At 36.3% G+C, this 18,063-nt stretch overlaps 2 protein-coding genes and 1 long non-coding RNA gene across 3 annotated transcripts in view; 2 read left to right on the forward strand and 1 right to left on the reverse strand.

The window, feature by feature from the left end:
- Positions 1 to 18,063, reverse strand: part of LOC131802470 (uncharacterized) — a 167,581-nt gene that overhangs the window by 135,049 nt on the left and 14,469 nt on the right. The window contains exon 2 of the long non-coding RNA XR_009342215.1: positions 7,766 to 7,790. This is a non-coding gene — a long non-coding RNA (uncharacterized LOC131802470). The remainder of the gene's footprint in view (positions 1 to 7,765; positions 7,791 to 18,063) is intronic.
- On the forward strand, positions 4,933 to 6,521 carry LOC101889459 (uncharacterized). The gene is made up of 2 exons (XM_005176832.4): positions 4,933 to 5,450; positions 5,513 to 6,521. Exons 1-2 carry the CDS (start codon positions 5,048 to 5,050, stop codon positions 5,944 to 5,946), a joined length of 837 nt encoding a protein of 278 aa, XP_005176889.1. The 5' UTR covers positions 4,933 to 5,047; the 3' UTR covers positions 5,947 to 6,521.
- On the forward strand, positions 13,254 to 14,867 carry LOC101891857 (uncharacterized). The gene is made up of 2 exons (XM_005176846.4): positions 13,254 to 13,789; positions 13,861 to 14,867. The coding sequence occupies exons 1-2, from the start codon at positions 13,384 to 13,386 to the stop codon at positions 14,205 to 14,207; spliced, it is 753 nt and encodes a 250-aa protein (XP_005176903.1). The 5' UTR covers positions 13,254 to 13,383; the 3' UTR covers positions 14,208 to 14,867.

The following is an 18,063-nucleotide window of genomic DNA, read 5'->3' on the forward strand; positions in this document are numbered from 1 at the left end:
AGTACTCTAGCATTTAAATGTGAATACATTTTTTGTGTGAAAAAATCTTTTGTCGCTCGTTACCGTGATACTGTTGGTGTAGCCCGACGTCAAGGAAGTGGACGGAAGAAAACAGCAGCATCAGCAGAAATGGTTCGAAAAGTAAAGAAGCGACTTGACCGAAAATGTGCACCTTCGGTTGGCCACCAGAACTCAAGCGCCGGCCATGGTGATGGTGAACGCCGCCATAAGAGCCGATGGTCGCTCTCCGCTCGTATTAATCGACCGTGCCATCAAAATAACTGCCGAATATTATCGCGAAAATATACTGGAGGGTGTACGCAAACATTTTGGCCCCAGACCTTGGACATTCCAACAGGACTCAGCACCATCGCACTCAGCACACGCCATCCAAGAATGGTTACAAAATGAGGTTCCTCGCTTCATTTCCCGCGCACAATGGCCACCAAAATCTCCGGATGCCAATCCGTTGGACTATTGCATCTAGAGTAATTTGGCAAGCAAGGTTGGCACTAAAAAATACCAAAGTGTCGATCACATCAAGCAAGCGCTTCGCTGGGAATAGGCCAAAATGCCGCCAAGCAGCATTCGGGCACCGTGTGGCTGCTGGAACGAACCAACAATTTTCAAAGCTTTGTTTGAAAATTTAAACAAATCGTTAATTTTGAGTACTAAAGTGAACTGGTGGAACAAATCTAAAATATAAAGGTTGTCTTTTCGCTGATGAAGTAGTGGGCACTCGCTAGTTACATACAAAATACCATTCATATCACTAATTAATTTTTTAACCTGTACATCTTTACTACTACCTCTATAATGTACAAATGTTTTGTTCTTCGATTTGTCTTTCTCTGAATCCAAGTTAACGATAAAGATTATTCTTTTTAAACACAAAATTTTCGTTATTTTCTTGTGTTGCTTTTTTGTGTTGCTTTCCAGGGAATATCTGCATTCAACTGTGCGAAACAGATTTTTTGCGACACACACTCAAGTCAAGACTGCCATTTCAAAAAACAATAAATGCCATGGAATGAAAAATATTGTGATTCCGCAAAAATCGATAAATATGCATAGTTTCGTTTGAAACTGGGTATAACAGATGTTGTATGGTCGTATTTCCTTTTGCACTTCGTTGCCCAGAAAAAACGTCGTTGTAAATTGAAGAATGGCATTTATTAAATACATATTACATGTGAAGGGGGCGAAACTGCGCCATTGGAAAAGATACAACCTGTAAAGGTTTCAATTTAATCAATGCTGTATGAAGCGTACTAATTGTAAATTGCAAAATAACAAAGAGGTTGCATATCAATCATAAGTAAGAAGTCTTTATGGATATATAATTGAGTGGTGCTACTTTTTATACCCTCCACCATACATAGTATGGAGGGCATATTAAGTTCGTCATTTCGTTTGTAACTCATCGAAATAATCATTTTAGACCCAACAAGGTATGTGTATTCTTGATCAGCGTAAAATTCTAAGACGATTTAGCCCTGTCCGTCCGTCTGTTGTAATCACGCTACAGTCAAAACGTATTGAGATAGGAAGCTAAAATTTTCCACAGATGTCTCTCTTGTCTGCAGGCAGGTCAAGTTCGAAGATGGGCTATATCGGTCTACGATATCGTATAGCCCCCATAAAACGGTACACCCCGGTATTCGGTATTTTGATGATTTTGAACACATTTTTCAACTGAAATGTCTGAAAATCCACACAAGGAGTTGCTTGTTAGTACTTTATCCCTTGGAAGAGAATTTTCTACATAGGTTCACGATATCGTATAGCCCCCATATAATGGTACCCCCCGATATTCCGTATATTCATGATCTTAGCCACATTTTTCAACGGAATTGTTTGAACTCCTTCACTGTGAGATATTTATCTATATAGGTCTACGACATCGTATAGCCCCCATATAACGGCACTATTTGATATTAGTTATTTTAAAGCTTTTAACAGAATTTTTAATGGATTTTATTTTTATTTTTATTTTATAATTTTTTTTTTTTTTTTTTTTGAAAATTTCCTAATTCATTCCAAATGGTGGTCTTTTACTTGTTCAATTTGGGTAGGTTAGGTTGAAAAGAAGGGCCAAATTATTTGCCGCAATTCCTCGTGGACATACACATCAACAAGAATAGTCCTATTGTACCCTTTTAAACTGTTTGACATATTTTTAGTTTAGTAAATATGTATTTCTACCAAAGTCCGTTTACTTATAAATTTCGTTCACCCTTATGTAAATAAGAACCGGAATAGTATCATTTCCCAAATGCTGAATTCATATATTATCAAAAGCTAAAAATTAAAGATAAAGTGTTCCTATTTTGTGCAGATGTGCTTATAGACTAAGAAAACCTCTCTAAACGTATGACAATCTATTAATCTGCTTTATTAAAATCTCCTCCTTGTAAAGGAGGGTATACTCAAAATATTCATCGTAGACCCCATTAAGTTTACGTATTCATGATCTGTCTGCTAAAATCACGAAACAGCCCACATTATTTGACGTAGAACTTAAAAATTTGGCACAGCAATTTGTATTGTGTCTAGGATGGTTGGTATCGAAAATGTGATATATCTGCCCCCATATAACTATATCTCTCGATGTTCGGTAGCTCCGGTGGCGGAAATTTGACAATTTCCAAAAAAATAAAATCAGTTAAAAATTCGTTTAAAATATTAAAAATACCGAATGCATATACGACGACGTGGACCTGCATAGGCGACTTTTATCATAAGTTATCACAATATTTAAATGCGAAACTTGAAGAAAAATCTGTTTGTAATGTAGCTTAAATCGTAATGTAGCAAAATACCGAATATAGGGGGTACCGTTATATGGGGGCTATACGAAGACGTGAACCTGCAAAGACAATTTTCTGGCATGGGCTGAAGTATCCATTACGAACTTCACATGCGAAATTTGAAACAATCCCGGTAAATAATGTCGCTAAAATCATCAAAATACCGAATATCGGGGGGTACGGTATATGGGGGCTATATGAAAACGTGGACCTACATGGCTCATTTTCTGACTTAGGGTGTAGTATCCATTACGAACCTCAAATGCCAAATTTCAAACAATTCCGGTAAATAATGTCGCTAAAATCATCAAAATACCGAATATCAGGAGGTACCGTTATATGGGGGCTATATGATAACTTGGACCTACATGGCCCATTTACGAACTTAACCTGCCTACTGGCAAAATAAACATGTCTGCAAAAATTTAGCCTTCTATCTCAATTTGTTCGAAAGATAGCGTGATTACAACAGACAGACGGACAGACAGACAGACACACAGACAGACAGACGGACATGGCTAGAATCGTCTTAGAATTTTACGCTGATCAAGAATATATATACTTTGTTGGGTCTGACATGAGTATTTCGAGGTGTTACAAATGGAATGACAAAATTAATATACCCTCCAAAGTATGGTGGAGGGTATAAAAAGGTATTTGTAGTTCGTAATGGGTCGGCAGAACATTGAATATCTAGGTCCACGTTTTCTTATAGCTCACATATAACGATACCTTCGGTTGCTCGGTATTTTGACGTTTAAAGCCAAATGGTCGATTACCTTCTGGCGTTCTTTGACCCATAGTAGACCTTCTTTATTCTAAAGGACACATTGAGATCTCTGGTCTATGGTCTATAGAAGGCCTAAAGATAGTATATAAAAGAACTTGAGGTATTATACGGTCTACAGAAGTTTTTGATGTCTCTTTGGAAGGCCTTGCGATAGTCTATGGGATAAAGGATTTGAATAAAGTATTTAGACCTGCCTTTTGTTTTTGAAGTTTTTAATTTTTTGCTTTTCCGAATTCAATTTGCGAAAAAAAAAAATTATTACGGAACAATGTGTTTTGGTCCCTGTGGACCATAACCGGTCATAACATAACCGTGCTCGCTTTGAATCTATGGAAATGTTTCGAACCCGTGAAGTCTAATGACGATAAGTAAACCCATATTACCTCATACCACAAAATTGACAAACCTGATCGCAGCAACCCTCGTGTAATGCATTTTGGCACCGAACAAAATTTGGTCTGAATTAATATTATTTTCTTTTACTATTATTGTCACTTGTAAGTTAACGTCGTAAGAGCTATGGGTTTTGCATACAAATTAACCCAAACTCAATATCCGTTTGCGGGACTATTCGTAAGCATGCCACTCGCTTGCAGGTGTGTGTGTGTGTGTGTGTGCGCATGCATTTTTCTACAAACAACCTCAACTTTGTGAAAAAGGCCAAAAATATCCAAAATAGAAAAACAATTATATTTTTTGGACATTTAAGGGAGATTGAACGCGTGCTCGGTCGGCAATAGTTATGTCGGCCAACTTTATTACAGCTCAAAGGGGAACAAAAAAACAGTTGTGCGTGTGTATGTCGCAACTGCATTCAGTGTGGGGGGATAGAGTTGGGACACTTTGGCTTTGGGACGTAACCAGAAAAATAATAATAATAATATTGGCGAACACGGCTCGAAATTATACGACAACAATTTGTTGACATGTGGCGGAGGGAGCTACTGTTTTCGGCATTGGCGATTCCGACAAACTATTTGATGGTATAGAAAGCCAAGCACTCGGCCAGCCAGTGTCCAACACATTACCAAAAAATCAATCAAAATCACAGAAAAAAGACATTTTTAATATTTGGTAGTAAATAAAGAAATATTTACAAGCAATTGCGACGTCCGACAGAGCGAGTGTTTCGCCACTGCCCAAAAAAGTCCATTGAAAATTGGAAGTGTCATCATTTCAATGGTAAGGTTTTGCGGCAGTTGTTGGCGGTGTTTGGACGTTTGGTGCCTTCACCGTTGAGGCCATGCGTTTCGGACTCTCTGCATTTGGTGGCGAGTTGTAATTTCTTTTTAATATATGTTGGGGGAGCGGCAGTATAAAATCATGGGCACCACATGAAATTTAAATCATTGTTTTCATACCGATTCCATTGTGAACACCAGTGGCACTAGAATAGTTGTAACGGAATTTATTTAATAGTAATTTGCTTAGAGGAAGAAACACAACGATGGCTTTCCGCTTCACATCCTTTTTGGCCGTTGGCTGTTTGCTTTTGGCCGCTACCACACCCCTCAATGCTGCCGCCATTGATAATGCTGTGGCTGAGCCACGCATTCACAGCTCCGAAGAGTTGATCTCGTCCATTGTGGATAACTGCTTCCATGCCAATGGCATGCATTGTTTGAAAGAGAAGGTGTTGACCTATTTGGATACCGTTGTCGGTGTTGAGGAGGATGTAAGCGGTCGCGCCCTCAATGATGATGTTATCGAAAAAGTTATCACCGATCGTGTTGCCCGCATCTTGAACACCAATGAAATCCGTGTACAATTGCCCGAAACTGTATTTGCCAATTCCGTTCTGTCCTACCGTGCTGACCGTGGTTTCGATTTGGAAGTTCCCCAAAATGAAGGTGAGTTAGCCGACAAACTACAATTGGAAATATATATTTAAATAAATTTCGAATAATTTCAGCCCGTGGTGACAAGAAGAAGGATAAAGCTTTCTTGCCCTTGTTGTTGTTGATGAAGTTGAAATTGAAGGTTGTCATGCCCATCTTGATGTCATTGATTGGACTTAAAGCTTTCAAGGCTTTGATTTTGTCTAAAATCGCCATCAAATTGGTCTTGGGTTTCATCATCTATAACATTATCCAGAAATTGGGTGGCATGAAAATGACCATGTCTCCCATGATGCCCCCACCAATGCCAGCTGCCGAATATGGTGTACCCACCACCACTGCCTCCTCTTATGATCCCAGCAGTTGGGAACCCTCCAACGGTGGTCCCTATGCCCGCTCTGATGCCCAATACATGGCCTACAGCAGCTATCATCCCAGCAGCAGCAGCTCCAGCACCGGCTCTAGCTCCTCCTCATCATCCAGCAGCAGCTACAGCAGCTCTTCTTAAATCATTGCCAACACAAAAAGGCAATTGGGAGAGAACGAAAGAGTTTTCACTTCTTTCCAACTCTCTCCTTCAAGAGATAAGAGAAGACACAGTCTTCCTGAGAAGCACCCCTTCCAAACAAAACCTCATTTTCCCATTTAAGACAAAACTGGACAAATCATAGGTAATACGCGCTCAAACCCCGGATTTTGGTACCTACTCGAGATAAACCCAAAAAATCGCTACATTTTTTGTGGTTACTGTAAATTAATTTATTTATCCTCATCTCTGCAATCTCTTCTAAGAGAGACCGCCATCAAGTCATCAGCATCCCAAGAAACTTTTCTAGTCTTCACAGTTATTTAATGCAACTATTGCTCTATTCTACTGTTCTTTCTCTTTGCTTTTCTTCCTACTCTTTCCTTACTTCTTTTCTCATGACATTCTAAGAATGTACCTTTTCTTCTTTTCTATTCGATATCTTCATTACCTACATCCAAACAAAACGACCAAATAACATAAAACAAAGTTTAAGTTAATATTTATTTAAATTATTTAAAAAATGCAATTTAAAAAAATAAAACAAAAAAATTATATAAATATTTTTGAAAAAAAAAAACAATTCTCGGAGTTAAATAACATATAAGAATGGTATGGGAGAACCATTCATTTCGGGTTCTCAGCGGCTAGTTGCGAAAATATATATTTTTCGCAAAGCCTATAGTGGTGTGGATTAAACCTTTTTATTTGGAAACTATGTGAAGTAAATAATACTAGCTAATAATAGCTAAAATAATAAATCAAAATATCGTATATAGGGAGCTGTGCGAAGATCTGAACCAGCATAGACAATTTTCTGCCATCTTCTGAGTAATGTAGCATCCATTACGAACTTCAAATTCGCGTCTCAAACAATTTCGGTGGGTATTGTACCTAAACTCGTCGAAATACCGAATATAGGGAGGTACTGGTATGTGGGGCCTATACGAAGACCTGGACCTGCGTAGACAATTTTCTGTCGCAGACTGTAGATCACATTACGAGCTCTAAATACGTAATTTGAAACAATTCCGGAGAATAATGACGCTAAAATCATCAAAATACCGAATACAGGGAGGTACCGTTATATGGTGGCTATACGAAGACGTGGACCAGCACAGACAATTTTCTGCTATAGGCTGTAGTATCTATTACGAACTTCAAATACCAAATTTTAAACAATTCCGGAGAATAATGACGCTAAAATCATCAAAATACCGAATACAGGGAGGTACCGTTATATGGGGTCTCTACGAAGACGTGGACCTTCACAGACAATTTTCTGTCATAGGCTGTAGTATCTATTACGAACTTCATATACCAAATTTTAAACAATTTCGGTTAATAATGTCGCTAATATCATTAAAATACCGAATATCGGGAGGTACCGTTATATGGGGGCTATATGAAAACGTGGGCCTACTTTCACGCTAACTTTGGAACGAATTTGATAAGAAGTTAAAAATTGCACACGCGCATATATTGTTAAAGGTCAACGTTTTCGTAAGGTCCCCAAAATAACGGTACCTTCCGATATTCGGTATTTTAACGATTTATGTTACATTTTCTAAAGGAATTTCGATATTTACAATCCGTAATTCACCTCTTGTGTCGCAACATTGTCTAAATAGATCCACGTTTTCCTATATTCGTCATATAACCGAATTCTGATGATTTTAGCCACAGTTTCTTAAGGAATTGTTTAAAATTTACTCCTAAAGAAAATTTTTGTTTTTATAGGTTCATGTGTTCCTCCCATTGATCAATATTAACAAGAGTTTTGTCAAAATATATTACTTACCCAGAAAGAAACCAGGATGGAAAATCTTTAAAAAATGTTTAGAAAAAAATATATATTGACGTTACCATATTTTTATGATTATAATTATGTTTATTATCTATATATATAAAAATCAATTGTTGTTCGTTGGAAATGGAATCAGTTGAGAACGGCTGGACCGATTTGCATAATATTTTATACAAACGTTCGTCATACCCTGAGTTAGGTTTTTAAAGAAAAACATATTGACCAAGCCTACTTTTAAGTCCTCTATTTAGATTTATCTAAAATTCTTATATTTGCCAAAATAATGAAGATATCGGTTTGAAAATTATTACACGAGATACTGTTGACTTCCCCTCCACACCTAAGCATATATTTTGGGGCTGAAGAACTAACCACGCCTACTTTTTATTCTAAATATATCTACATATATATAAGAAAGTTGTGTTAGTAACTACGCTTATAATTCAAGAACCGCTGATCTGATTTTAACGATTATGACAAATTCGGAATTGTCTCTTGAAAGAAAAGGATAAAATCCAAAAAAATCGTGTATAAATGTGAAATTTGAGCATTTTCATTTTGACTTTTGAAATGTACAATAGTACTGTTTTATTTTGCATAATTTTTTTCCATTTTGACTTACAATTTTCGAATGTATATTTGTAGTGTTCTTTTTAATTCTAGTATTATGTGTAGTCTTTTCGGAGAGTATAAAACGACAACGGACAAAACTGCTATTTATAGATATAAGCTATGAACAAAAATATTTTAATTACTTTTTTAAAATCGCTAAAATATCACGAAAAAGGCCATCTCATTGCAAAAATTCTAAAATCGGGAAAGAAAAATGAAAAATTGTTTAATGGAATCGAATTTCAAAATAATAGTACATACGACCTTTAAACATTTGCTGTAAAATATTAGCGAACCAGTTGAAGATTTTTTTTTTATTTTTTTCAATTTGCTTCTCTTTTTTTGTCAATTTTATATAATGTACGGTTTTTTTTTTTTTCAATTTAACTTAAGATATTGAATTCGACCTTTTTTTTTTTGTCTTTTTTTTGTGAAAAAAATAAAGAATTATTTTCAACATATATATAAGAAAATCATGTCAGTTACTACGCTCATAACTCAAGAACGGTTTGACGGATTTTAAGAATTCATACAATTTCGGATGGTATACAATACGATATTAAATGGCAATCTTTCATGCCTAAAATTGGCATATAGCTTTCAACTCCAGGACCTAAATCGTGCTTAAACTGGTAAATGCGAACACATTTAAACAAAAAAAAAAAATGATCGACAAAGCGTTATAGGGCTCATTTCAAAATGTGGACTTACTTCTCTCACATCAATAATCCGTCCAAAGAGAACTCAAAATGCTAAATTCATTGGAACTGCAATCACTGAAATACCGAATATAAAGCGAATTGGACATTTAGTAAGAAAAGAATTTCTTCCTAAACGTTCAAGATACCTTAGATTACTTTTACAGGTCATCAGATAAAAGTACAACCCGATTTCAAGTATAGTTAACATTTTAACCATATTAATTTCGAAACCATCATCATCAAAAAAATTAATTCCCATATTTCGGTAATGGGTGTAAAAGAGTAATTATCTTTGACTATTCTGAAATCATTCTGCCCTCAATTATGAGGTGGACAAAAATAAATACCACGCAGCACGGTATTCTAAACGTTGGAAATACAAATTCCAAATTACAGCTCATTTTAATGGAAAATATTGCTCAGCTCCTTAAAACACCGAAAATTGAGCTGAGTTTTCACATGGGGCCATTATAGACGTTATTTATCATAAAGGTGTTTAACAATCAAATTAAAGCCTTTGGCTGAAAAAAAATAAGATCAGGCTATTCAAAAGATGTAATACCGACGGTAGGTGAACATCTATAATAATTTTTGTCATGAATATTTGTTTCTATTTAGAAATTACTAAGCAGTCATTACTTTTTATTAGATGAGTCAGATCTGTGATCTATTATGCTTTAAAAAATAATCATTAAAGACTAAAAGAATGGGAGTCGCTGATGGAGTGCAGAATATATGTACCAAAGGGTTTTTGGAAATCCGATCGTTAAGGTTACGAAAAGTTCTAAAATGTCGCCAATTGTTATTATGTGAACGGATAGAAACTAGAAATTTGGTATAGGTATCACGATTGGAAAGTAAGTTTGATATTTGAAGGTGATTTTGGAAATGTGTGCTCTAATTTTATGAAAATCACAGAATGGTACGATATTTGGATATTTTGTATTGGGTGTAGAGATAAAGCTGGAATCCCGAATATGTTTGTGATTGAGAGAAGGAGCTGCTTTGGTACTTCATTTGGTAATGGGACAACTAGAGAGCTGAAAGCCTGAAATTTTATATTGAGGTATCTCTTGGTTTCGATGTTTAGACGTAATGAACAAATTGTGTATTTTGACTACTAAGAAGGCCTTAAACTGGAAACGAACCTAAAATGTTAAGGTGGACTTTTTGCTGACGAAGTAGAGGGTACTTACTAGCTATTAGTATTAATATTATTGATATTGCAGTAGAATTTTCGAATTTTAAAATAAAAAATATTTTAATTTTTGGTACATATATAAGGAATATATGTTTTATGGGTACTTGTGTACTGGAAAGAACAAGTCAAAGGGCCAAAGATAATTCTGCCGGGTTAAGTGCAGAGTATTTCCTTTCCAAATAGCAAATAGTTCAAAATTTTCTCTTTCTAATATCAAAGAAAAATATACATATATTTTTTTTCAACTTTTTTTAAGTGTTGTGTTCCTTGCGATTTTGGTCATATTGATGCGCGAAGTTTCAAGTATACTCCATATATTTAATATGAGGGTTGCAATTGTTTAATGAAAATTTTAATACTTTCTGGGCTAGGACCAGGAGAAGGAGGATTAATATGGCCCATATTTTAATACAATTTAAGTTTGATTGATAGATTGAGATACAACGATTGAGAGCTAGGATATTTACCATACAGACATATACAGGGTGAGATAAAAATAATGCAACAAAGTCAAACGCCATAATTTTTACATTTTTTTTTTAATTTTGTAGAATGAAAGCAAAAAATGCTGGAAATAGCATCAAATTTTAGAATAAGTTTAGATTTGTTCAAATTGGTCACCTTTGGCACGAACTACGGCCAATGAAACCGTCGCTTGCTTGCGCTTGCTTGAGGTAATCGAAACTTTGGTATTTTTTAGTGTCAACTTTGCTTTCCAAAATACTCCAGAAACAATAGGCCAACGGATTTGTATCCGGAGATTTTAGTGTGCGCTGTAAATAAAGCGAGGAACCTCATTTTGTAACCATTCTTAGGTTGCGCGTGCTGAGTGCGATGGTGCTGAGTCCTGTTGGAATGTCCAAGGTCTGAATGTCAAAATGTTTGCGTGCCCAAGGCTACGATAATATTTGGCATTTATTTTGATGCCGCGGTCAATTAATACGAGCCGAGAACGACCATTGGCTGTTATGACGGCCCACACCATAACCATGACCGGCGCTTGAGTTCTGGTGGCCAACCGAAGGTGCACTCTTTCAGTTGACCTCTTTGGTAAGTAAGCACGATCATTTTGTGTTTTTTTTTTTACAAACTGCTTGACAACGAATGTTTTCTCATTGAAGAAAACCAAATTCGGCAGTTCATCATTTGGCCAAGCGAAGCAACTCTTTAGCTCTTTGGAGTCTATTTTCTTTTTGTTGCGGTGTAAGTTCTTGACTTTTTGGAATTTCAATGTCTTTACCCCGAGCTCATTTGTCAATATTTGCCGAATGGGATATTGCGATATGTTCAGCTCACGAGCCACTGTGACGTTGGTTTCGATCAAGTCGCTTGTTTACTTTTAGAACCATTTCTGCTGATGTTGCTGTTTTCTTCCGTCCACTTCCTTGACGTCGGGCAACGCTACCAGTATCACGGTAACGAGCGATGGTACGAGACACAAGCGATGGTAACGATAGCCACTAATAATATCGCTTAAACCACCAAAATACCGAAAATAGGGAGGTAATATAAGGGTGGGGGCTATACCAAAACGTGGACTTACATGGCCCATTTTCAATGCCAAAAGTCCTGCAGATATAGTATATATTTGAGTAAATTTTTAACTTTATTTCGGTCGGGATGGTAGAGTGATTTCCACAGACGGACGGACATCCCTAAATCGACATAGATATGCTGATCAAGAATATATATATTTTGTGGGGTCTAAAATGTATATTTCGAGTTGTTACAAACGGAATAGCCGGGATACCGAATAAAGTTATGAACCGTTCTATGGTGGCTATACGAAAACGTGGACAGTGAATTTAACCTGCCTACGGACAAAATACACATTCAGGGAAAAATTACGTTTTTGGTCCATTCCACCCGCAAAATATTTTGAGAATATCGCCAAAAACGGACAACAACTGCGATCGCTAGATCTAGGACAGGCTAGGACAAATATTTTGCCTAGTAAAAAATTAAATTAATAAAATGCATCGTAATTTCTTCATAAGTTTAGGTAAGTGTTATTATTTTTTTTTTTTTTAATATAATTATATTCCCACCAATAATATATGTCCCCACCAAGAAAAGGCATTAACAAGAAACCTTGAACCCCTTTTTTCTTCCTCAATGCCAAATCGGGCGTCGCGTGTCATAAAATTGAGGATGACCAAAAAAAAAAAAAAACAGAAAAAGTAAACGCCACATCAAATTGTCGTCAATGGTTATGACACAAAATGAAATCCCCTAGGAATTTGGAAATTAGACATTCACGGGATTACGACGAACTGAAATTACAACGCATACTTAATGCGAATTAATTAAATGTATAAATTTCGTTTTCAATTATGTTGGGACGCAATATTATGTGGGTTTTATGTGTTGGTGATAAATTGTGGTTGCTCTGGTTGTTGTTGCTTTGGCATTAGTACTTAACATCAGTGGAGCAGCAGGTGTATGGGAGAGGGTGGCAATTGCGATGACAATTTATATTCGAAAATGCGTCTGGTGAAGAAAACTATTTTTGATAAAACAAAAAAAAATATGCACACCATTTCATGTGCTAACCGGCAGATAGACATACCGACAGCCAGCCAGAAAGTAAGACATACGAAGGGTGAAGCAAATGGACAGCATAACAAAGTTTCGTTACTAAACAAACCAAATTTGTGCGTACAACATATTAAAAAGCAAATACCAATTGTCGTTGATGTTGTTGCTACGACGGTGGCGTCGGCGGCGGTGGCTACTGGGCTTGGGTCAATTGTTGGTGTTGTTGTTATTGTTGTCACTGGTGGTATTGGCAGTATTGTTGGTGCTGATGTTGGATACCTTTTGGAAATTGTCGATCGATCGATTTCCCGTGTACGTTTTGGGCTCTTTTGGCCCCGCTGCCTTTGGTGTTGTATTTTTGCGTCATCAGCGGCTAGATTTCGAATTTCTTTGGCAACGCTCAGCATTGGTATAAAATCATGAGTATTTGGTGAAATTGGTATCATTGTTTTCGAATCAATTCTATTGTGAACATCGGCAGCACATAGAGTAGCCCGGATTTTTGCTGTTCCAAAATTCAAACGAACCCTTTTTCCAATTTGAATTACTTGATTTTGAAGATGGCCTTCCGTTTTACGCAATTTTTGGCCGTAGGCTGTCTCTTGTTGGCTGTTGCCGCCCCCTTGAATGCTGCTGTCGTTGATAATGCTGTGGCCGAGCCACGCATTGACTCCTCGGAGGAATTGATCTCGAGCATTGTGGATAACTGCTTCAACTCGAATGCCCTTCGTTGCCTGAATGAGAAAGTTTTGACTTATTTGGATACCGTGGCTGGTGTTGATGAGGATGTCACTGGACGTGCCTTGAACGATGATGTTGTTGATAGCGTCATTGCTGATCGTGTTGGCCGCATCTTGAAAAATAACGAGATCCGTGTACAATTGCCCGAAACTGTCTTTGCCAACTCTGTTGTGACCTACCGTGCTGACCGTGGTTTCGATTTGGAAATTCCCGAATCCACTGATGGTGAGTTTAGCCGCCAGCATCTGAGGTGAATTGTTCTAACAATTGATTTTTTTTCTTTTTATTTCTTACAGCTCGTGGCCACAAGAAGAAGAACAACAAATTGTTCTTGCCCTTGTTGTTGCTCTTGAAATTGAAAATGGGTGTTGTTATGCCCATCCTAATGGCTTTGCTTAAATTGAAGGTCTTCAAGGCTTTGATCTTGTCCAAGATTGCCATCAAATTGGTTTTGGGCTTCCTCTTCTACCAATTGATCCAAAAATTGGGTGGTGCTAAGATGTCCATGACTCCCGTGCCAGCTGCTTCATCTTACGACCCCAGCAGCTGGGAAACTCCCAGTGGTGGTCCCTATGCCCGTTCTGATGCCCATTACATGGCCTACAACAACTACCACCCCAACAGCTACAGCAGCTCCTCTTAAGTGTTGTGCACTAACATTAAGCAGGGAATAAAATGAAGAGAGCCAAAACGTTTCTCTTCACTTCACACTCCCTTTGCCATTAATCTCTAAGAGGTTGTCGAAAGCACAAAACAAAGCAAGCTTTCATACTAGCTCCATTACCAATTCCCCAAAAAAAAAAGAACTCCCATAACAAAAATCCAGGACAAGCCATAGGTAAACGTAACTGAGGATTTCCTAAGATGCTACAGGAAATCTCACACAACCCCCAAATAATTGTTAATTTATTTTAAATAGTTTTTAAATAGTTTCACATTCAAAGCTCTTCAAGAAGAGGCCATAAAGTCATTTTCCTGCATGATCTACTACTATAAAGTTTTCCCTTTGCTTGCTATCCTTCCATCCTATCTCCGCCACTGCCACCTTACTATCCTATCAATTTTCTTGATTTCTTTTTCCCTACTGTCTATCATATCTTTCACATTCCTCTATCATTATAAGACTGTCAAAACTTTCAGAACTTTAATTTCCTCCTTTCATCTCCATCGACCAAATGACATCCAAAAAAACAAACGCACAAACAAAGATTAAGTTAATATTTATTTAATTTATTAAATCCAAATGCTATTTAAGAATAAAGAAAGAAACATAAATATGTAGAAAATGTTAAAAAAAAAATAATTATTTTTAATGTGAATCGTTTAACTGAAGCTAAGTTAGAAGGCGTAATAGGCCTACATGTAAATCAATCATAAGCCTTGAAGGAATTTAAAATTGATTTCTATGGAAAAGAAAACTAAGGTAAATATCACCAATTATCGTTAAAAAAATGTGTGTCGGTTTATATTCGACAGCTAGTGCAGGCACGAGTCGGTTATAATAAAGTGAGACGCGTCGTTTCAGAGACAGAAAGTCAGGATCGGTCCCTGTTATGTGACCATATACGTCTTCGAAATCAACAACAATATAAAGGTCAGAAGTGTCCTTTTCACATATTTCTATTTTCATCTAGAAGTGATTTTCAGTTTTAACAAGTAAAAAAGCTGTAAGTTCGGCCGGGCCGAACTTTTAATACCCTCCACCATTTGAAACGAATTTGGCAATTCTCAAAAATATATAATCTGTTAAAACTTTAGTTAAAATCTTAAAAATACCGAATGTAGCTGTTATATTAGGGTCTATACGACGAAATGGACCTGCATTGGTAACTTTTGTCAATTTTCAAATGTAGTATCCATTACGAACTTCAAATACCAAACTTGAAACAATTTCGTTGAATAATGTAGCTAAAATCATCAAAATACTGAATGTAGGGAGGTAGCGTTATATGGGGTATACGAAGACGTTGACCTGCACAGACAATTTTCTGTCTTAGGCTATATGATCCATTACGAATTTCAAATAAAAAATTTGAAACAATTCCTGCACAGACAATCTCTTGTCATAGGCTGTAGCATCTATTACGAACACTAAATACCAAATTTGAAACAATTTCGGTGAATAATATCGCTAAAATCAACAAAGTACCGAATGTCGAGGGTACCGTTATATGAGGCTATACGAAAACGTGGAACTGCACATACATTTTCCGTCTTAGACTCTAATATCCATTTCGAACTTCAAATACCAAATTTGAAACTATTCCGGCAAACAATGCCGCTAAAATCATCAGCCCGCTTATATGGGGTCTATACCAAAACGTGGACCTACATAGTCCATTTTCAATACGAAAAGTCCTGCAGACATAATATACATTTGTGTAAAATTTTATCAATCTACCTCAATTCTTTCGGAAACTAGAGTGATTTCCTCAGACGGACATCGCTAAATCGTCATATAATTTTATGCTGATCAGGAATATATATACTTTGTGAAATCTATAATGTATATTTCGAGGTGTTACAAACGGAATATTTCCGAATAAATAGAAATTTTTGACATTTTTCATTATTTCATCCGCTATGTATTTTCCAATGAACACCTAAATATAATAGACTTTTATCCTGTCCTAAACTCTATCCCGATGCAAACATTCGAGACTGGAACATCACAAATTTGGCTGTGGTCTAAATTATCCTCCAAATATTTAATATATGTTATAAGTATATAATTATTGAAAAATATAATAATAAATTATATTCCGATCCTAGCTCTGAACCCTGTAGTTTAACTACAAACTAACATGAACTGACAGACGGATTAACACACATAGCTAGAACGAGATATGATGATCGGTGTACCATATGGTGGATCTAGAACTAATATTTCGAGATTTTATTTTTTCAAACTTATATTGCTCTCACAACATGTGGTATAAATCAAAGGCCCAAAAATTAAATCAATATCCGGCAAAATTTTTTCGGTATTAATTGTAATGATAACAATATACCAGTTATTTCTGTAAAAGCTACAAAATAAAGTAATAAAACAGCAGTTAGTAACATCTTCACATAGTGAGCTCGCCCGACTTCAAAACCTAAGGCTTCTGGTTCGATACTGTAACTATATTCGTTATTTTGATTATTTTAGTCAGATGTTTCTACGAAGTTGTTCCAAATTTGGTACAGAGATTTTGTAACCAGTTCTACGTCCTATGGCATATCATTGTCTATATAGGTCCTCGTTTTTCTATATGCCCCATATAGCGAAACTTGTAGATATTTTGCATTTTTATGATTTAGGACATATTTTAAATCAGATTTTTCTCAAATTCGCTATCTTTAGTTCATAATGGCTTTTACAACCGGTGTCAAAACATTGTTCATATTGACCCAAGATTTCCATAGATCCGATATTTGGTATTTTGATGTCCTCGCCACGTTTTTCCGTGGTGTGGTTGTGTAGTGTTTTTTTTTTTTTTTTTTCTTTTAGCTGACGGTGAAACTCGAACTTTTAAACTTCGGTCGAACGCACACACACTGTGCCGACGATACTGATTACTGGGTAATGAGGAAAATAAGAAGTTTAGCTTCAGATTTTTTTAGGAGATACAGGGTTTGTTATACTTTGTAACGGGTTTTTTGGTTCATATAGGATACTAATTTTCGCCAGATTAAGCCCTCAATCCGCAAATAAAATAATAACAATGGGTGAGGTGAAACGAAACACAAATAGAACGATTTTTATACCCTCCACCATAGTATGGAGGGTATATTAAGTTTCTTATTCCTTTTATAAAACCTCGAAATATGCATTCTAGACCCACAAAGTATTCTTAATCAGCGTAAAATTCTATGTCGATTTGCGATGTCCGTCCGTCTGTCTGTGTAAACACTCTAGTTTCCGAACGAATTGAAGTAGGTTGATAAAATTTTACTCAAATGTATATTATATCTACAGGACTTTTGGTTTCGACCATATAGGTCCACCTTTTGGTATAGCCCCCATATAATGGTACCTCCTTATTTTCGGTATTTTGGTGATTTAAGTGACATTATCAACCGGAAATGTTTCAAATTTGGTATTTGTGTATACCACAGCCTATGACAGAAATTGGATGTACAGATCCACGTCTTCATATAGCCCCCATATAACGGCACCCCTCGATATTCAATATTTTAGATTCGTATAATTTTTGGTATTGAAAAATATAGGCCAATATTTTTATATAATCAGCATATAACTTTACTGCCAGATTTAAGGTGTTTTGGCTGTTTTAGTCATATTTTTGAACAGAATTTGCTGTAAATTTGGAACTTTATGTTTCCTATATAGAGGAAACCTCCATACAAACCTAAGTTTAGGTATAGTTTTCACATAACTTTACCCCTATATTTGGTATCTTGATAATATGCGTCACAGTTTACCTCCATTGACAGAAAATTGCGCATATAGGTCCAAGTCTTCGTATAACCCCGATATAACGGTACATCTCAAT

This window comes from Musca domestica, unplaced genomic scaffold, assembly GCF_030504385.1.
Source record: "Musca domestica strain aabys unplaced genomic scaffold, Musca_domestica.polishedcontigs.V.1.1 1, whole genome shotgun sequence".
Classification (NCBI taxonomy): Eukaryota; Metazoa; Arthropoda; class Insecta; order Diptera; family Muscidae; genus Musca; species Musca domestica.